At 42.7% G+C, this 21,060-nt stretch overlaps 1 protein-coding gene across 1 annotated transcript; it reads right to left on the bottom strand.

Moving 5' to 3' along the window:
• Nucleotides 1–342: 342 nt before the first annotated feature.
• Nucleotides 343–20,955, bottom strand: si:dkey-110c1.10 (unconventional myosin-Vb). Its single transcript, XM_061826273.1, has 35 exons — nt 20,449–20,955; nt 18,740–18,850; nt 18,498–18,666; nt 17,428–17,572; nt 17,202–17,358; nt 16,995–17,138; nt 16,598–16,679; nt 15,960–16,067; nt 15,767–15,879; nt 15,165–15,433; nt 15,012–15,093; nt 13,963–14,103; nt 13,490–13,621; nt 13,334–13,417; nt 13,091–13,207; nt 12,920–13,017; nt 12,767–12,853; nt 12,138–12,458; nt 11,835–11,991; nt 11,490–11,729; nt 10,528–10,743; nt 10,355–10,448; nt 10,137–10,285; nt 9,299–9,493; nt 9,063–9,163; nt 8,871–8,979; nt 8,551–8,647; nt 8,350–8,460; nt 7,146–7,297; nt 6,703–6,792; nt 5,413–5,545; nt 5,063–5,324; nt 3,883–4,057; nt 3,102–3,182; nt 343–760 (listed from the first exon to the last, which is right to left on the bottom strand). The coding sequence occupies exons 1-35, from the start codon at nt 20,473–20,475 to the stop codon at nt 599–601; spliced, it is 4,911 nt and encodes a 1,636-aa protein (XP_061682257.1). The 5' UTR covers nt 20,476–20,955; the 3' UTR covers nt 343–598.
• Nucleotides 20,956–21,060: the final 105 nt, after the last annotated feature.

Raw genomic sequence — 21,060 nt, 5'->3', positions numbered from 1 at the left:
TTCATTGTCATAATTAACTTTATGTTTTAATATTCTATTTTTATTTTGGTAGTACCACAATTTTCTTCTTTTCAGTGGGGCACAGGAACTCATGGACAAGGTTTTTTTTTTTTTTTTTTTAGGCTTGCAGAAGTTTCAGGACGGAAGCACAAGCAAAAAATATGTAAAAATAAATTAATAAAAAACATTTTTAAAAAGCACACAACAAAGCGGACATCCGTGCATGTTTTGTGCTCCACGCGCACGTTCACGACCTTCCACCGACGGTGCATGATAGGAACGCTGTAACAAAGATTTCAATTTTTCCCAAAAAGAAATATATTGTGCCAGCACGCGTAACAATTTGATGTTGTCTCCTTTATTTTGATATCTTCTTTTATATTTTTGAAATGTTTGTGAATATATAAATACGTATCACTGATGTGAGGTGTTGCAAAGTAGTCGCATGGGACATTTTTTTCTACACAAAATGTTTATAATTTTTTTTTCCCATTTTATATTTCTTTGAGTGGGACAGTAGTCTCCTTGTGTTCTGCTTCCAATAAAAGATGGCGATTTCAAACCGCGTGGTGATGTGCTTCATTTGACGGGAAAATGTTCACACCCTGTGTAGAAAAGATATCTTGAGGGCGTCCGGGATGACCAATTCATCTGCGCGAACGGCGGGCGGCGTCTCGTCCGGAAAGATGACGGGAAACACGCGCTTCACCTCCAGGAGGACCTGGCGAGGTTGCGCTTCCGCGCGGTCTTTCAGGAGAGCCTGAAAGAGGCAAGATGGGGGAAAGGACACCATTGGTCAAAATTTGGGAGGGAATTTCCGGCCGCAAGGGGGCACTCGACCGGTGGAAGGGACTTTTACCGGAATGCTTTTTTTTTTTTTTCCTTATTTTCGAAACCGGCACGGTTAGCGGCGCGCAAGCGTTAGCGTCACGTTAGCTTGTTTCTGCCGCGTCTTAGTGATTCATTTTGTTTTTTTTTTTTAACCAGCCCAGTTAGCGCTGCGCTAGCCCCACATTAGCTTGTTTCTGCCGTGTCTCAGTAATTTTGACCGGTATCTCTTTTTTTTTTTTCTAGTGTTAGCACTGCGCTAGCGTGTTGCTGCTGTGTCTCAGTGATTTTTACTGGTGTGTTTTTTTTTTTTTAACTGGCCCAGTTAGCGCCGTGCTAGCATCACGTTAGCTTGTTTCTGCTGTATTACTGTCATTTCTCAGGGATTTTTACCGGTATGTTTTTTTTTGTTTTGTTACCAGTTCTGTTAGTGCTGTACTACCATGTTTCTACTGTGTAGCTGCTGTAGCTGATTTTTTTTTGTACTGGCCCTGTTAGCGCTGCGCTAGCGTGTTGCTGCTGTGTCTCAGTGATTTTTACTGTTTTTTTTTTTTTTTTTTTTAAACTGGCCCAGTTAGCGCTGTGCTAGCATCACTTTAGCTTGTTTCTGCTGTATTACTGTCGTTTCTCAGTGATTTTTACTGGTATGTTTTTTTTTTTACCAACTCTGTTAGTGCTGTACTACCATGTTGCTACTGTGTAGCTGATTTTTTTTTGTACTGGCCCAGTTAGCGCTGCGCTTCTAATTTTTACCGGTATGTTTTTTTTTTTTTTTTTTTTTTTTAAACCGGCCCGGTTAGCGCCTCGCTAGGTTGTTTCTGCCGCGTCTTAGTGATTTTTACCAGTATGTTTTGTTTTTTTTGACCGGCTCTATTAGTGCTGTACTACCATGTTGCTACCGCTGCTGATTTTTTTTTTTTTTTTTTTTACTGGTCCTGTCTCAGGACGCTAGCATGTTGCTGGTGTGTCTCTGTGATTTTTACTGGTATGTTTTTTTTGTTTTTTTTTTTTTTTACCAGCTCTGTTAGTGCTGTACTACCATGTTGCTACTGTGTAGCTGATTTTTTTTTTTTTTGTACTGGCCCTGTAAGCGCTGCGCTAGCATGTTGCTTCTGTGTTTCTAATTTTTATCGGTATGTTTTTTTTTTTTTTTTTTTTTGACCGGCTCTATTAGTGCTGTACTACCATGTTGCTACTGTGTAGCTGCCGCAGCTGATTTTTTTTTTTTACTGGTCCTGTCTCAGGACGCTAGCATGTTGCTGGTGTGTCTCTGTGATTTTTACTGGTATGTTTTTTTTGTTTTTTTTTTTACCAGCTCTGTTAGTGCTGTACTACCATGTTGCTACTGTGTAGCTGATTTTTTTTTTTTTTTGTACTGGCCCTGTTAGCGCTGCGCTAGCATGTTGCTTCTGTGTTTCTAATTTTTATCGGTATGTTTTGGTTTTGTTTTTTTTTTTTAACCGGCCCGGTTAGCGCCTCGCTAGCTTGTTTCTGCCACGTCTTAGTGATTTTTACCAGTATGTTTTTTTTTTTAACCGGCCCAGTTAGCGTCGTGCTAGCATCATGTTAGCTTGTTTCTGCTCTATTACTGTCGTTTCTCAGTGATTTTTACCGGTATGTTTTTTTTTTTTGACCGGCTCTATTAGTGCTGTACTACCATGTTTCTACTGTGTAGCTGCCGCAGCTGATTTTTTTTTTTTACTGGTCCTGTCTCAGAACGCTAGCATGTTGCTGGTGTGTCTCTGATTTTTACTGGTATGTTTTTTTTTTTTTTTTTTAAAACCACCCCTGTTAGCTCCACGTTAGCTCCGTGCTAGCTTGTTTTACTGCCACATCTCAGTGATTTAGGTATGTTTTTTTAAACTGGCTACCATGTTGCTACTGCGGCTGTTTTGTTTTGTTTTTTTACCGCGTTTTTGCTATGTCAAGCTAAGGTATTAAAACTTTAAAAACTGTACCAAATGGTATTTCCTTTACAAATGTACTGGGTGAGTCTTATAATCTGGTGGGCTCTGTAGCCCGGAAATTACGGTACTTTTTCCCCAATGGTGGTAATAATAGCAAATAATCAGAGACACAATTTGAATAGACTGCAGTAGCAAAGAGTGCCACAAGCAGCAAAACACAAAGGGGCAAAAATCAGTATGCATCAACAACATGCGTCAAGTAAGTACAGTATGTTACATAAACAAAATGTATTCAGAAGTAAAATGAATCAAACAAAAGCAAAACAGCTTCAGCTAAGGCTCAACCGACAGTGGTGCAAGCGTTACCTGGACCGAACGGATGAAATTGACCGAGACTCGTTCCTCGACGTCGCCGTGAGGCGTGTAGTTGCTGAGAAGCTTCACAATCTGCGCAACACAACACAACAGTTACTTCATATTTGATCCATGTTTTTTTTTATATATATTCATATATTTTCTATTAAGTCTGAGTTCCACTCAGTTTGACTGTTATGGGTTGCTTTTTTTTTTTTTTTTTTTAAACACCACCATGTTGATATGAGGGTGGAATAATCCCAGTATCTGCCTATTTGCTGAAAAGCTAAATTTCTCTGCCATTTATTTCAATTCCTTCATGAATCCATTTTTTTTTTTTGCTGCTTAACCTCACGAGGGCCACGGGGAGTCCTGGAGCCTATCCCAGCTTACAATGGGCAGGAGGCAGGGTACACCCTGGACTGGTTGTCAGCCAATCACAGAGAGACTCACAAACACACCTAGGGGCAATTTAGAGTCAATTAATGTTGCATGTTTTTTTTTTTTTTTTTTTTTGCGGGCGGAACCTGGAGTGCCCAGAGAAAACCCACACAGGCACAGGGAGAACATGCAAACTCCACACAGGCGGGTCCGGAATTGAACCCGGGACCTCAGAACTGTGAGGCCAACGCTTTTATGTCCAGTTGTGGAGGGTACTGGTAACAATAACTGCACCGATTTCACTTTAATGCTGGGGTAGCAATTGATTGTGAAGGAGATTTGATTAACTCCTCTCATGTTAACTGCTTGATGGAAAGGAGTCTTTAGGGTTTGCCAAAAGGTCAGGGGTCACCTGCTGGCTGCTGAGGGCGGTGCATGTGCGCACAATGGCCTCCGCGTCCAACTTTGAGTTCTTCCCGACCTGCAGAAGCTGAGCCGCTTGGATGAGAGGCGACAGCGAGGTCACAGCGCCCTCTGTCTGCAGACCTCGGCTACGCAGCCACTCCTCCAGCTGGCTCACGTTGAGGCTGACAATGGCACAACGATAAACGTAATAGTGCAATAAAGTTCAAGTGCAATCATAATTCAAGTATTGTTTATTGTAAAAAAAAACTGATGTAGTAATAATTTGATATTGAATTTGAGGATTCTCATTGTCACAGTTTAAGATGGACATCTGCCGTTTGATGATTAAACTCAAAAGGCAATAAACGACGCAAGACTGACAAAAGGAGGGGGGGGGGTTGAAATCTGTGACAGTTTGTGAAGCAGTTTCATCAATTAATATTCAAGTTCCTACCCTCTCAAGTCAGCTGGACTGCAACACGGCATTTCATCCAATGCTTGGTGAATTATGTTTCACAGTATTAAGACATATACGGGAACAACATCGCTATGAGTTCTTTGCTGCCCCAAGCTTTTACATGCCAACAGATGCCGTGACATGGACCAATCAGAGCAAAGCTTATTTACAACTCTCAAATCCTACACAGAGATAAACTAGAATTGCTTCAGCAGAATTATTTTGCTAACCGGATAAAGGGAGGGAGGTACCGTAACTATAAGCCGCGACTTTTTTCACACGCTTTCAACCCTGCAGTTTATGCGGTGATGTGGCTAATTTGATTATTTATGTATTTGTTTGTTTATATTTTACTGGCCTGGTCAGCGCTGTGCTAGCGTTAGCACTGTGCTAGCTTGTTTCTGCTGTGTTACATCAGTGATATCAAACATGAAAATAACTAATGGAAAGGGACCTTTAAAAATGGAATTTTGAACAAACTTGCCACCCAAAATGTACTTTAACTTGAAAAAGTGTGCGTGTATATATGTATATATATATAGGTATAAAAATGACATTATTATAAGTGTGTTTTTGGTGTTAAGGATTTCTGGAGGTAGGTAGGGGCACAGGGACTTAGTTTTATACTGTTGGTGCATATATTTTATTCTACTGTAAGTTTTATGAAAACTTGGCACTGTATAAATTCTATACATTTATGTCTATTGTTCATAGTTTCTTGGTTTCGTACCGTATGTGTATTCCCCGGCTGCAGCAGCACACGTCCTTCCTAAACAGCAGGCTATTGAGAGCAGTGGCGGACATAAAATAGGCAAGCTGGTGGAAGGCGTGCTCCATCAGCGCCACATGCAAAGCCTGATGGGATATGGCGGCATGAAGGGCCCCCAGCTCCCTCAGCACCCCGGCCATGGTGGGAGCGTCGGGCTCCGCCGCTGAGGTAGCTCGCCTCCTGGACCCCGTGGCAATGTCTTCGCCCTCCAGTAGGGCGGTGGCTGAAGAGCGGGAGGAAGAGGAAAAGATGTAATCATAATTAATGAAGGTAGTTCGTGTAAAGTGGGTTTTCTGGCTTTTGGCGCTCACCGATGGAGTTCTGGAGCCGTTTCTCAGTGATGGAAACGAGCTGCTGGTAGGCTTGGATGCGGAGCTCGCTCAGCGTATGGATCAACTGACTTGGGTCAAAAGTAAGTGGTGGAAATTCCTCTGGGACAGAAGTCTGAAACATACAACATCCAATTCTATGGCCACCGTCAGGGACATAATTCAGGGTTATTTTGCTTACATAATAGAAACGCACTCAATTGTTTTTCAATTTTTTCCTCAAAACAAGGAAGACATTTTTTGGGCTCACACAAGCTGAAACACTGATCACACAAAGTACTAAAATCCCTCTCACCTACAAATAATTTTGTTTTTCACTCGTACACACTCATGACCACTAGAGAAACACACTCCCTCTCACACACACACACACACACAGAGGTAGAACATTATTAGAATTAAAATGCTACAGTTTTACACACACACACACACACACATGCACAGCTAAAATGCCCTAACACTACAGAATTTGTTGTGACTTACACCAACTATCAAATCACTCTCATAATGAAACAATCTCACACAACTAAAACGCTCTCTGACACAGACAACAATTTCCCCACTTACATACGCTACCGGAGCCCCCTCACACAAAACTGAAATGAACACTGTTGAAATGCTCCGACTCACCACACAGATGTAGAATTCTTTTATTGCTCACGTCCACTATTCTAATACTCTCACACAAATATAACAAGTATATAAAACCAATGAGCCTCTAATTAGGGAGGCCTCTCTCTCTCATATGCGGAACCAAAACAATCACATAACAACTGAATCACTCTCAAACACTATTGAAATTCTGTCACACACAACTCACAAACTACACATAACATACAGTAATTTCTGCACTATAAGGAGCACCCCAAAGCCTTTAATTTTCTCGAAAGCCGACTGTGCGCCTTATAATCCAGTGTGCCTAATATATGGATACATATTGAGCCGATAATGCAGCTCAATCTAATGGATGCATAACGTACCCCAGCATCTACTGTAGTGTCTTTTCGATGCGACTTATAATGCGGTGTGCCTTATGTATGAAAAAAGTTTTAGAATAGGCCATTCTTTGAAGGTGCGCCTTATAATGCGGTGCGCCTGATAGTGTGGAAAATACGGTACTCAAATACAAAATATTCTCTATGACAGCATTTCAGTAGTGTGAACAATCTTTCAGTAGTGCGTGTGAAAGGTACTCCTGAATTATATCAGTGACTTGCCCTTATAAAGTGGAGCGATCGCATGTTCAAATCCCCCTCGTCAAGAGCTCCTCACCTGTTTGGACTTGTGCCGAGTCAGCAGGTCATGCAACAGACTGATGTTTTTCAGCCACAAAGCAGTCATTTCTAAATCACTGTTGTGCTTCTGCAAAGAAAAACAGTACATTATTGTTACATTAATACCTCTAAAAAATGAGGATGTCCTTGCAATGGGTTTTCTACAGGTGGTCTGGTTTCCTCCTACTTTTCAAAAACATGCATATTTGGTTAGTTGTATTCTCTAAATTGTCTACAGGTGCAAATGTGAAGGTGAGTGGGTGTTTGTCTATATGTGCGATTGGCTGGCGACCAGTCCAGAGTGTCGCCCTGAGTCAGCTGGGACAGACTCCAGCTCACCGGCGACCCTATTGAGGACAAGCACGATAGAAAATGGATCCATGTAGTGGATCAGGTGAACCTAATGTTTGTGTCAATGCTCTACAAATGAGCTTCGATTACCTTCAGCGCTGTCTTCATGGCACTGACAGCGGAGCGACAAAGAGACAAAGCAGCGCTTTGATCCCCTCTGCTGTCCGCCTGCCGAACACACAGGAAGACCACGTTGGCCGCCAGCCCAGGTGCAAGCGACACCCCCACATCTGTTCGCACATCTGGACCCAAAAAGAGAAGGCCATGATGATAGAATCAGGTTACATCAGTCGGGACGTTCTGTACTGTAATTACGAGAAGCTTTCAGTTTAAAGTCATATATAAAGGGACAAGCCGAAAGGAAAAGAAGATATACACACACGACAATATTTTCTATTATATAATGTAATACTGTAGAATAATAAATCCAGTACTGAAACATCAAGTCAAGGTCTTTTTATCAACCTCAATGTGTCGCTTTTTACAATTGTTAAAAGTTACTTGGAACAAGGGAGGACAAAAAAAAAAAAAAAAAAAGCATAATAAGTCACATGGTGCCTCACCAAGTCTAATGACATAAATTATCACCCATATTTAGCTCATTTACATATATATAGTGTTCACCCATTATACCACCCTTGTCAAACTCAAGTCCCGGGGGCCCGATCCGGCCCGCGGAGGCAAATCATGTGTATCAACTTCCATAATTTTTGCTAAAATCTGCAACAAAATTTCCCATTGTCATATCCTAAATGGTAATATTGAGATATTGCAAGCATTTTTGTGTGGCCAAACATCAACAATAGTTGAAAAACACATTCCCTTGATTTAGGATTCCAAAACTACTTCATAAATTCCACGTGTAAATATAATTAGGCGGTCAGAGATATTTATGATTTCACAGACATAACGGCCCTCTGAGGGAAACCGTAACTACAATGTGGCCCACGACAAAAATGAGTTTGACACCCCTGCATTATATGGTAGCTTACATACATGCTATAACACATTGATATATAACCAGCGTGTTTAACTGTAGTTTGTTGGACAAGTTACACAACAACATTTGCAAATGTTCAAACTCAGTGTGCACATAATGTAAGGCGCCATTTCTAATGTGGCGCCGCGTCTATTTAGGAGAATTTAAGACCTCTATAATCATGAAAATGCGGTACAAAAAAAAAACAAAGAAAAACATCCGCAAATATGTGGGGCCGTGAACGGCGGGCCTTGCAAGAAAAAAAAAAAAAAACTAACTAAAAAACAACGACCGTTTATTACACACAACACTCACCACTGATGAGATTCCTGATGAGTTTGCTCTCATCACGTCTCCTGCATTGGAACAGGCCGGCCAATGCGGGTGCTTTCGGCTGGGGATCAGGAAGAAACGCTGATGGAAAAACTGGGACACACACACACACACATTTAGACACGAAACATTTTGTGATTGTTTCTTTTAAGTGCAAGCATCATTAAAAAAGGGATCTTTCACCTTGAGTGAATAATCGCCGTAATGTGACAGAGTTCCGAAGTTCTTTGACTTCCTTTCTCAGCCTTGCACACTCCTGCTCACTGGCATCCAGAAGGTCCTTCACACACCAAATTTTGGAAGCTCACAAAAGCAGTGCCCGACCATGGATTATAACATATAACCCTATAATCATATCACGATGTCTCGATAATGTCTACATTTGGTGAAGCAGCGTGTGGCTCATCTGTAGTATTTTAAAACTCAGTTGGGATAGGCGCCAGCTCGGCCGAATTAGGACAAGCGTTATCGAAAATTGATAGATTTTGATGAGAGGGGGCTACCTGTTGATGAAAAGAGGAGCCCGAGCTAACTCGAACTAGCTGAGACCTCAGCCTTTCCACTTCCTCCTCCCACTGACTGCGCAGACTAAGCAACTGGCTCTCCAAAAACCTCCAAAGGACAAACAAAATAGCCCTTGAAGTTCGTCCTTGCACAACATGATTAAAAGCACCGATGAATGCGTGCGGACTCACTTGTTAGCCACCCGTACCGCATCGTAAGCATGGGCCAGGTCTTCGCCTTCCAGCTTGACCGCCGGCTCTTTGGTCAAGCCCATCTTGTCCATCAGATGCTCCTGCAAGCATGGAGCAAATGGTGAGCGAAATAAAAAGTGGCAGTTCAAACAAGCTGGACATTTTGTCAGGATAGCGTTTGAACACGCTGGATGACGACAAAAGGGAGCATAGAAGAAAACAAAATGGTCCCAAACCATTGGAGTTTCCAAATTCCACTCGAAGAATCGTCCCTCCACGGAGGGAGACGTCACGCTGACCCGCCGCACCTCCTCTGGAGACGGGAAGGTAGACGGGAAGGGGGAGAGGGAGAGCGGGGTGAGGGATTGGGGTGAGGGGGACAGAGGCTCTGAGCTTAACATGGAGTCGGATCTCAGGAGGCCCCTCGTGCCCTGCGTGGCGACATTAAGCACATTCAGTGACTGCTAAAATAATAATGACAAAGAATGACTTGTAGGAATGTGGAAGTATACATCTGCATTCGTTCTTGAATTTGTATTACTTATTATTAAAAAAAACAAGTCAAACTTCAGTGTTTCGTTTTCAGCATACTCAATTTAAAATTTGGTCTGATAGCTTTTGCGTTTGATTCCATGGTGACCCGCAAGTGATATTTTGATGTTGAATTCATTACTGTCAATTTGCAGCGAAGTGTTAATAGAGCTGAATGCTCGAAATAGCTAAACTAACACTGAATGTGGCCTTTAAAGTTGAATGGAACATTGAATTTTTTTATAAACTAAATATCATACACAGCTTTTTGATTGTAGGGGAAAAAAAGCCTGTCAGAAATTCAAATTCAAACTTTGATGCATACACTTTCATTAAGTCTATATTTTTAAAATGTTAAATCATTTTATTACATCCTTGTTTTCCTACGCACAAAACCAGTGGATATGACTGCTTGTTTCTGCAATCATATGAGAAAAATTGATGCATACAATAATCGTGAGAGATTTCGTGCTAAAGCTTCTCCCTCGGCCTGTAGACCATAAAAATGAGACATTTCAAGTAGTTTTTGTGCTGGTTGTGAACCTCAGACAGCTGGCTCATCTCACTCAGGTTGTCGCATCGCTGCTCCAGCCGAGTGAACTCCCGCAGCAAGCCCTGATGCTTCCTCCTCTCCTCGTCAACCTCTGCCCTCAAAGCCACCGTGGCCTCAGCCACTGCTTTTTGCACGATAGCTGGACGTAGACCACAAGTTGGAAAGTGTGAGAGAACGAAGACAGCACAGTCAAACTTACAACCTCAACCTTCTTGCTTTTGTTTCTGCTGGAGCAGGCATGCAGTGAGATGCTCCGTTTCTCTGGTAAGTGACACCTTTTCTCTCTGCAGCGTCTCCACTGCCTAAATTTAAAAAAAAAAAAAAGTTTTAAACAGTTCTAACTTCTACATAAAATCAGTCCAAAAACAAAGTTGCAATTACTTGTGTCAGCTGTTGGAGCTCCTGGGCAGCCTTTTCCTCTGTTCGCCTCCTCTCTTGCTCCACCTCCATGCTCACGACAGAACAAGCAGGAGAAGGACTGACTTTCTTCTGACCTGCTTCTAGTTTCTCTATTTTTGCCCTCAGGGAGGCCAGTTCAGCAGCGGAGAACTCTCGCTCGCCGCGCAGGGTCTCTTTAAGGGCCGCCCTCTCTCTGGCCTGGACACAGTGTACAACATCGACACACAAGAAATGTGAACGTCATTGTCATTCCTAAACCAATACTAACCATAACCCGAACAGTACCTTTGACAGCAACCCTAGTATTATCCAAACACCCACTCTTAACCCTAAGCCTAACCTAATGCTCACTAGCCCTTACCTTACACTTAAATCACAGGTGTCAAACTCAAGGCCCGGGGTGCCAGATCCAGCCCACCGCATGAATTTGTGTGGCCCGCAAAGGCAAATCATGACTTTCAACGTCCGTGATTTGTGTTAAAATCTGTCCCAAAATGTCTAATCGTCATGTCACATATGATAATGTTGAGATATTGCAAGCATTATTGTGGGCCAAAACATCAGCAATAGTTGAAAAGCCCATTACCGTTTATTTTTGATTCCAAAACTAGCTCATAAATTTCACGTGTAAATATGATGAGGCGGTCAGAGATATTTATGGTTTCACAGCCATAACGGCCCTCTTAGGGAAATCGTAACTACAATGTGGCCCGTGACAAAAATGAGTTTGACACCCCCTGACTTAAATTAAAGCTGTACCTGGTAGTTTGACACTAGACCACAACTCAATAGCTTTGGGACAGACATTAGTCATACAAAAAAAGCTTGATTGAACTCATTGTTCTGACCATAGCCAAATGATCAAATTTCATACGAGTTCATTAATTCATTCAAAAGCCAAATTTCTATTCTTAAAAATAACTTCCTGTGTTCACATGACGCACCTCCTGGTCTGCTCTTATCTGCAGCTGCATCAATTTGACCTCCATGCCTTTGTTGAGCTCTTTGTACCTCGCCACTGAGCGGGCTTCAGTCTTAAGCTTCAGGAGCTCCTTTCTGGCCGCCTTACGACGAATGCAACACTGCGCGAAAACCACGGCTGCTCGAAACCTCGTGAAGGCCCTCCTTGCCAACCACCCCCGCACTCTTGCCTGGAGCAGCGTGGCGGCTCGCTCGGCCAGCAACTGAAAAAAAAAAAAAAAAAAAAAAAAAACCACACCATGATTTCCGATTACAGCACTCAATCTTCGCGCTTGAACCAGGAAGTCAAAGGATTACAGCACACTAACCAGTCGGTACTGACGACGGGTCAACATCCCTTTGACGAAGGCCTGGATGGTGATGGCAGCTTGTCTGACCAGGAGGAACATGTGTCTGTCCACCAGCATGCGATATGTCTTCTGGATGACCAAAGCAGCCCTGGTGTAGCGTAGGGTCTGAGCCAAACTGAAAGAAGATGAAATTCAAAGTTAAAATTGCCCATGAGCTTTTGGAGCACTGGAATCTGAATGTCCGATCAATGAGGCAGAAGTGCAAATGAGTAGACAACCATGCTGCCTGTTAGAAAAAAATCAAAAAGCAATACGGCTAACCGCCGGGCCAAAGCTCCTCGCCAATATCTTTGTATGATGACAGTGGCCTTAAGGGTTCTGGTGTAGTGAATCCGGACCAGCCAACCGCGGACCCAACTCTGAAGGATCACGGCCGCCCCTCGCAGCTTCTCAGCTCTCAACCTCTCCAGAAGAGCCACCTGCCCAGCCCGGAAAAAGACTTTGGTCTTTCCGAAGGCATACTGGTCTGGATCGGGGATGAGCTGAGGCAAAGTCTGCACGCATGCGAGCCGTGCCTCCTCCCAGCGCTGGGACCCTCGAAGCAGAACACGATATCTGAAGAAGAACTCCTCGTATGTCCATCTGGGAAAGTAATACAAAATGGTTAACTAAAATTTGTTACATGGAAACTTGAAGGCTGGAAAATGTTGTATAATTTTAACAATTTGCTGAGAGACAAAAACAGAGGAAAAACCAAGATTTCAGGGAAAAAAAAATATTCAGAAAAAGTAGTCATTGCCAAGTTATACAGTAAATCCCTCATTCTATTACAACCATAAAACTTTAAATGACTCTCATGCAAAATGAAAAAAAAAAATAAAAAAATGCCGAAGCCCCACTCTAGTTCTCAGTGGCTCATTTGATTTAGCACAGGACAAAGAACTGCTTACCTGGATGGAAAACCAGCTGCACTGATTCGGATGGTCTCCAGCACTCCACATGCCCTCAGCTGCTGCACCGTCCTCTTTGGGTCGAACCTAACGAGGAAACTGCGTTCAGTCTTGAGGAAAGCCATCAAGGATGGGTTTGGAGTAACGACTCACATAAAGGGCTCCTTGAGGTCATTGGGTTTGATACAGCGTACATAGTGAGGTGTGGTGCTGTTCAGAGTGTCCATCAGCATCTGCAAAGACTGACGAAACTGGGGAAGAAAAAAGGTACATGAGGTGAAAAAGACACTGGAGCGGGGACGGGAAGAAGTCCAAAGTCTTCACCTGAAACCCCACGGTCAATTTGTGCTCTCTGTGGGCTCTTCTTTCTGAGTGGATGCTTCCATTGGCAACATTAGGGCCCTTTCCATGACTTTGGAATAGCTCAGCCACCAGCTCCGACTGACGCACGAACAACGAACGTGTGAGAGCACTGTTTTTTTAAGGAGCTCAGTAGGCATGTATGAACTATTCAACTGTCATGCATCTACGTATTCACGTAACATAAAAGTACAGATGCACGCCGACCTGACTTGCTTTCAAAACATTGACCAGCTCTTCGAAGACGGTGTCTCGATTCTTATCAAGGAAGCTGCCACATTCGTACTGCACCTGCACGTACAAACAGACACTTTTAACTTGATTCAACTAAACAGCTGAAGAAAAAAAGTGTGGAATCCGTACCGTGTCGGCAAAGTGCAGGATGACGAAGGCGCTGTTGGACATGCGAGGTTTGCGGAAGTGAGGGTGACCGCGGCCAGTCAGGTGTTGGTCATACAACTTCTGCACCCAACTGTCATCTGATCCTTTGGGCATCTGTTCAATCCCAAAAATAACAACAACATTCAGACATTACAATTATTGCAGGACTGGTTGCCAGTTTAGAATAACATTCACACCTATGGACAATTTCGACTCTTCGATTAACCTTATACCGCATGCCTGTTTAGGGGTTGTGTGAGGAAGCTGGAGTACCCGGAAAAAATGCACATGAGCACAAGGAGACCATGTAAACTCCACGTAGGAAGGCTGAAGCTGAGATTCAAACCCAGAACCCAGAGGTTTCAAGACCGTGAGGCACACATGCTAACCACTAGGTAACATGGCTGCTACTTTTGTCACACAGTGTACGTTCTTTTCACGTGTCCGCCACTGACCCGGCACTCCTCGTCCAGCAGGTCTAAGAGGCCAAGCTGTCCCTCAATGAGATGGATACACTGCTGATTGTCGCTGAACTCAATCCGCCTCCACGTCAGCTCCTCACGGAGGTACTCCTCCTGCTCCAGGTGGAACACGTGCTGCATCCAAGCAACCATTTGTTCGACAATTAGAAACCTAACACAATTGTCTAGAAGATGTAAAAACACAAGTGTAAAGAAAAGAAGCAGACTGGCAAGAACTAATGGGTGACCTAGCTCCTCAGAACATTAAATAGATACACAACAATTTGGAGCGACCAAATAAGTCAATGTCGGCAAAGAAGCTGACTCCACATAACGTATAATTAACTTTTGAATAGGTCAAACACAGTTAGTGCATATTTTTTGTTTTTCATTTGACTGTTTAATTTGTAGGTATTCTCTGTCTTTCATACAACTGCTGACTGCAATTGTAAAAGTACTGTGTTAAATAGCATTGGTTTGTGTTAGCTCACATTAAACTGAACAATTCTGGTGAGGTTCCACAAGGATCTATTCTCAGTCCATATATTTTTACATACTCTACATCTTTGTTACAATTGCTTACAGTTCCACAGGGTGAGATTGTGGGTCCATTCTACGGGAATCTCTAAATTACTTGGCATAATAGTAGGAAAGCAAGACAAAATAGATACTGGGGCCCCTGGATTATGACAGACGCAACATACGGGATTTGGAAGTGATGTATGGCGTGCAATTAACTGCACAGAAGCCTAAGAATACGTTGGAACACAGCACAAGATATGCTCATCTTCTGCTGTACTGTTTCATATTTTCTTTATATTTACAGCCTAGAAGTGTTTATTAAACTATGACTTTACTACTGCATTAATGTGGTATAGTGAAACATTGACACGTTCTGACTTATGTTCAAATCGTGGTTACATCCCCACCATAGGAACACAACTGTGTGGCAAACTGAGAAATAGATAGTGATCCACAAGGCTCGATAGTCTAGGGCAACATTTTATTTTTTTGAGGACACCTCATGACTAATAACAGCTCACCCTGTTGAACTGCTGTTGCAGTTTTTCATTGGCGTAGTTGATACAGAACTGCTCAAAGCTGTTCCGCTCAAAGGTTTCAAATCTGCACAGAAAAGAACATTTGTGAGTTCATGGCGAGAATAACAACAACAAAAACATACAGACGAAGCCCACCCATAAATGTCAAGCACCCCGATGAATGTTCTGGCCCGGCTCGCCTGGCTGCGCAGGGCAGAGTTAAGTCTGTGCACGGTCCACTTGAACATCTGCTCGTAGACATGCTTGGCCAGAGCGTCTCGAGCCTCGACAGCCTGCTGGCCCGTCATGGGCTTGACCAGCGCGTCTCCTGCTAACACCAACCTGCGATGGCACAGCCAGTGGGCCATATGGGCAGCCTCCACTCCCAGGAGCTTGGAGAAGATGGCTAAAGAACTGTCATCTGACTGGAAGGAGAAGACAAACACCGGTGTACATATTTTTTATGTATTTTCATTATTTTTTTTTTTTAATGACTGACATTAATTTGTAAATTATGTTTAACATGCACCAGAACTGGCTGCCTCATGTGGTCTGATCATAAGAGTATGTACAGTACCTGTAAGTTGGTGAAGCAGCAAATGTTATTTATGTACACTTTCTTCTTGGCAACAATTGTATGTTTGTAATCACCAGGAGGATATTGTTCAGAGACAATTAGACAGAAGGATCTGGATAGAATATAGATCTGTTCTAGCCTGGTAAGAACAAAACCAGAAAGATTTATGATTTCAACTCACATCTATATAACTACGGTCAGAAGTTCGTCCGCTGCCTTGAATCTTCACATTTCCCAAGTGGAGAATAGCTGCCAGGATTCTGTAGAGCTCCATTTGCTGGTCAGGAAACACCCCTGCAATTTCAACATAAAAAAAAAATACGACATGCATAAAATGTGTCGTTTTGTGTCTGTATCAATAACCTCTGTCGTACCCAGGATGGTGAAAGCATTGCGAGTGCGCTCCATCTCCATCACATCATCAGTCCCGGGAATGTTTGTGTCCCCGCCCTGGTTTGTGTAGCGGAAATGTTCAGGACCAGCTGGATGAAAATAAGTGAATGAGTAGTATTAAACATAAATCAAATTAAAAGGAAATAGGGCGGCACGGTGGAGCAGATTTAGAACTCTGGTCTCACAGTTCTGCGGACCAGGGGGTTCAAATTCCGGCACCGGCTGTGTAGCTTTTCTCCGGGCACTCCGGTTTCCTCCCACATCCCAAAAACATGTAACATTAATTGGACACTCAAAATTGGCCCTAGGTGTGATTGTAAGTGTGACTGTTGTGTGTCTCCATGTGCCCTGCGATTGGCTGACAACCACTTCAGCGTGTACCCTACCTTCTGCCCAATGACAGCTGCAATTGGGTACAGCTCCCGCGACCATAGTGAGGATAATATATTATAATACCATTTTAATTGACATTTACTACGACAGCAGACTGCTACATGTTGTCAGATGTGAATGACTTTTTCTTTAGACATGGAAGCATGCGGCATATTATCCCTTTTCTCATTATTCCGTGTAACTAATTAATTGTGTGTTTGTGGCTATGAGGCGACTCACGTCCTACCCAGTTTGAGTGATCTCATTTCAGGCAATTGTCTGGAGGCACACAGCTGGTAGAAGATATGATAGTTCCTTTCTGCTGCTGCCTGATGTGGAGGAAGACAAAATGAACATAAATGTTCTGTTAAAAAAAAAAAGGAGTAGTGATTGAAATGATATTGGTTAGTTGATTAGTTATATAGTTCCACCGCATATTTACAATCATGACACATGCAGATTCAACTATTTCTAGATTTTTTTGTGCATGAATCTATCCTCCATTATTTACTGAAAAAATTGCCTATTCCTTGAAAGAAACAAAGTGGAAATAAAACTGTTTTTCACTTTTTATTGCAGTGATCGAGAAAATATTGCCACAAAAAAAAAAAAAAAAAAAAAAAAAAAAAAAAAAAAAACTGTACCTGAAAGACCACCCTGGACTTCTCCAACAGGTAAGTGCTCATGTTGGCCCCGATGATGTCCCCCTTCCTGCCAAAGCCAATCTGGATGTACTTCCCAAAGCGACTGCTGTTGTCGTTCCTTGTGGTTTTGGCATTTCCGATGGCCTGCATGGAAAATGTGTCACAAACGTAGTCGGAATACAAACTGTTGCTGTTCCAGTGCGTTACCTCCATGATAGGATTGGAGGCCAGCACCTTGTCCTCAACGCTGGTCTGCTGAGCGGCTCCGCCCACCACGGCAAAGTATCTCATGGTGAATTTGGCAGAGACCGTCTTACCCGAGCCCGACTCACCGCTGATGATGATGGACTGGTTGTTCTCTTCCCTGTAAAAGGACATGTGCGTTTTACAAGGAGAGCGTGAGACCGAGAGAGGACACGGAGTCAAAGCTGACCTGATCATGGTGCGATAAGAGTCTTCAGCCACAGAGAAGATGTGAGGCTCCATCTCGGCCATGTCTTGACCGCTGTACGCATCAATCACCTCCTCGCCGTAGATGGGCAGCTCGTCGTAGGGATTAACAGCCACCAGCACGATGCCTACCAACAATTGTAGCATACAGTAGATTTTTTCAGTTGCATTTCACGACATTAAAAAAAATATTCAAGATGGAATTTAAAGCAGAAAAAAAATGCTCAGTGAAGCTGGATAAATTGTTTTCTTGAAAAAAGAAAAGTTTCCATCCATCTATTTTCTATTGCGCTTGTCCTAATTAGGGTGGCGGGTGATCCCAGCTGTCAACGGGGAGGAGGCGGGGTACACCCTGAACTGGTTGCCAGCCAATCGCAGGGCCATAGAGACAAACAGCCGCACTCACAATCACACCTAGGGGCAATTTAGAGTGTCCAATTAATGTTTCATGTTTTTGGAATGTGGGAGGAAACCGGGGTGCCCGGAGAAAACCCACGCAGGCACAGGGGAGAACATGCAAACTCCACACAGTCAGGTCCGGGATTGACCCGAGGATTCAGAACTGTGAGGCCAGCGCTTTCCAGCTCATCCACCGTGCTGCCAAATATTGAAATATGAAAAACAAAAAAAACAGCTTCAGTGTGAACAGTGTGAATAAGATATGACTTTCTTTTTTTTTTTTTTTTTTTTTAACATAGGAGAAATATAAGTCAGGACAGCTGACCATTCTTATATACTGGACTAGAAATACACTTTTATAAAAGTATTGGGACAACGACAAAATCAAAATAAATTGTGTGAAGTCTTTCTGTAAGATGGAGTGTATCATCCAAAAGAATATCTGGGACATGTTTGATGGGTTCTTCACCAAACTCATACAAGCACACCCTTGCTTTCAAGATTGGAACCAGAAGATGATCTTCCCCAAAGTATTCCCACAAAGTCAGAAACATATACTGTAATTGGAAAAATGTCAGTGGAGTTAAGAAACAAAAGGGCGAAAGCACCGACCCCAAGAGCGGGGCGTGCCCTGACGCTTTAGTCTTTTCTCACCGCAGTAAGTATAAATGCTGTTGTAGTCCAGGAAACGAACACGGAGGTTGTGCAAGATGGCGGGTTCGTGGAGGAAGCTGAGCGCCGTCAGGTCATTCTCGCCCTCGGAGATGTCAGGATTGGCCAGTGGGGGGAGGTCAGATGCCGCCGCCACTGGGTACTGTGCCTCCTGCCAGAGGACAAAATCTTTTAGTTTAGTTTTGATGGAGGCATTCGTTTAGAAAAGGGTATTATTGCCTCACCTTTTCGCCAGGAAGCTGCAGCAGCACATTCTTGTTTTCAGGATTGTAGTCCTGGAGGAGCTGTGCCGACACCCATACTGCATCCGGGTCAGGAATCCACACACTGGCCCCCTGGTGAAAGAATACAGCGACAATCTCGACTGAGTTTTATTAGATTGTTCTGACATTGCTTCCTGTCCTTGTCTTGATGAGTCATATTTCAACAATCAGCACAAAAAGCTCTTAAAAAGAGCGTTAAAAATTAACACAGGTCATCCCACTTTGAATGCCTGGACCAGCGGTTCCCAACCGGCGTGCCGGGGCACATTAGTGTGCCGTGGCCAATTACCAAATACGTACTTGCTCAGTTGCTCCAAAAAATGATTTCTTTACAAGAAATAATGTTTATTTGTTCCTCTATTTGTGCCAGTGAGGCGTAGTGTGCTAAAGAACAAATGAATGGTGTTCTATTAGATGCCAAGTACAGTAATTAGTGCATCTACTTTTTGTGGCATTTTTCTTTATTTATTGGTGTGCCATGAGATTTCTCATTTGTAAAATGTTTTCCTTGGCACCATAAAGGTTGGAAATCACTGGCCTAGATGGATTAGTCATTATGCACCCAAAACTATCGGTTGACAACAGTATAAATGGAAAATAACTACAGTATTTGTATGCCTTGGCTTCAGCGCGGCTGGTGACTGGTCTCGCTGGGGAATTTTATTTTGAGTGGGAAACCTTGTTTACCAAGTCTTCCTCTGTGTAATGTGTCCAAACAAAGCAAAATTCTTTTTGATTTCCCTCAAAAGAACACCCCATCCCCCCATGGTTGGCAAGTGATGCACAGGACATTAGGCTTGTGCTTGTGACATTTTGGTACGAACCACAAAGTGGGCTACTACTTGAATGAGTAGTTTTGCTCCAGTTTACAATTTACACACAATTCATTTTAACTCATTGTCATGCCATTTATTACCAAAACGTGATATTTAGGCTGTTTTTCTTTAAATAAATTTGCATGGATAATTACAACTTACAAATGTTTGGTTCAAACATCCCATATGTAATAAATTAGGGGGAAACTGTGAGACTCCTAACTTTATTTATAAAACCTGACTCTGAAATGAGTCAAATATAACTTTTTACAAACTCGAGAAGTCTCTTCAAGACTTCCATTCTTACTCACTCAGCTTCTTTAGTGGCTAAGCTAGCAACTTCAAGCTAACTCGCCGGCACTTTTAACACACTCACACTACACATTTGAAGTAAAACTGTTAACGGGTTTTCTATTCAAAAATCTCAACCCGAACTTGAGTCGTATAATTATATATGTAGCGTCATTAAAGCAAGCGCCAAAAGGGGCGAACGAGTGACTACTGCTAAAAAAAAAAATGCGAGAAACGGTGGTCTACGACGAAGCGGCTACGGCAATGATTCGGAGACGTGGTATCAGCACTTTCTAAGTTACCAACTGGAAGAAGAAAAAAAATAGACAGAAAATATACTTTGCTGTCAAAAATCAATGTTTGAAAATCATAAAATGCATTCTAATTACAACAATCCCTAGTGATATCTTGTGGGCATACAGAGATGAATTAAAATGTAGATTTAACAAAATAATGTTAATCATTACCAAGAGAGCAGGCACAATATGTATTTAAAATATACATCAGTCTAACTAAGTATAACATTTCAAAACAATACAAAATAATGCCCCACATAAGTCCTACCTTAGTGTACAGCCGTAACGTTGCCATCTTCTATTCAGTGTACAAACGCATCCAGAAGATGAACCCAACCACACGACAAGCGAAGGGATCTTCCACTCAGGAAATGTCTCAGTGGGTGCATGTGCACTTTGTCCACATTAACAGACTCGCACACACTGTCAGGTGAATCCGCAGCTGTTTGGATGGGAATTGACTTGACGTTGCGTCAACTTCTACCAGGTGACAAACTTGTGCACTCATTAGCGCACTTTCACAATGAATGTGTTGCTATGTAGAATGAAAATTCAACAAAGTTTGCTTCAGGGACTTCAAAAAACCACAGAGCAGATATGTCACATAAAAAAATCATTCCTATTCAGGGTTGAGGGAACTGGAGCCGACACCTGCTGAACTGCAAGTGTCATCAGTTTGTGAGTTGCATGCAACGCTGTCTGCATTCAAGTCAGCCATGTAAACCAGTTCACCATCAGGAACTCAAAACAAAGTTTCAAAAAAAATATGTATCAAAATTTCATAGTACCGTACGCTCCAGTTCTCTCTTTCCACAACAAAATCTCATGCCTACATTGCTGGCTTAAACGAAACAGTTCACGATTACATGTAAGTATCAAA

The sequence above is a fragment of the Syngnathoides biaculeatus genome, chromosome 7 (assembly GCF_019802595.1).
Source record: "Syngnathoides biaculeatus isolate LvHL_M chromosome 7, ASM1980259v1, whole genome shotgun sequence".
Classification (NCBI taxonomy): Eukaryota; Metazoa; Chordata; class Actinopteri; order Syngnathiformes; family Syngnathidae; genus Syngnathoides; species Syngnathoides biaculeatus.
This window is presented reverse-complemented; position numbering and strand designations above follow the sequence as displayed.

Bases quoted from the DNA above. Each gene is read 5' to 3' on its own strand.
- si:dkey-110c1.10 (XM_061826273.1), bottom strand. From the start codon at position 20,475: ATGGCAACGTTACGGCTGTACACTAAG. The intron at 11,992-12,137 runs GTTAGCCGTATT...ATCTTCTTTCAG, and splicing joins CGAGGAGCTTTGGCCCGGCG to TTTGGCTCAGACCCTACGCT. The intron at 11,730-11,834 runs GTTAGTGTGCTG...TTTTTTTTTCAG, and splicing joins CCCGTCGTCAGTACCGACTG to TTGCTGGCCGAGCGAGCCGC.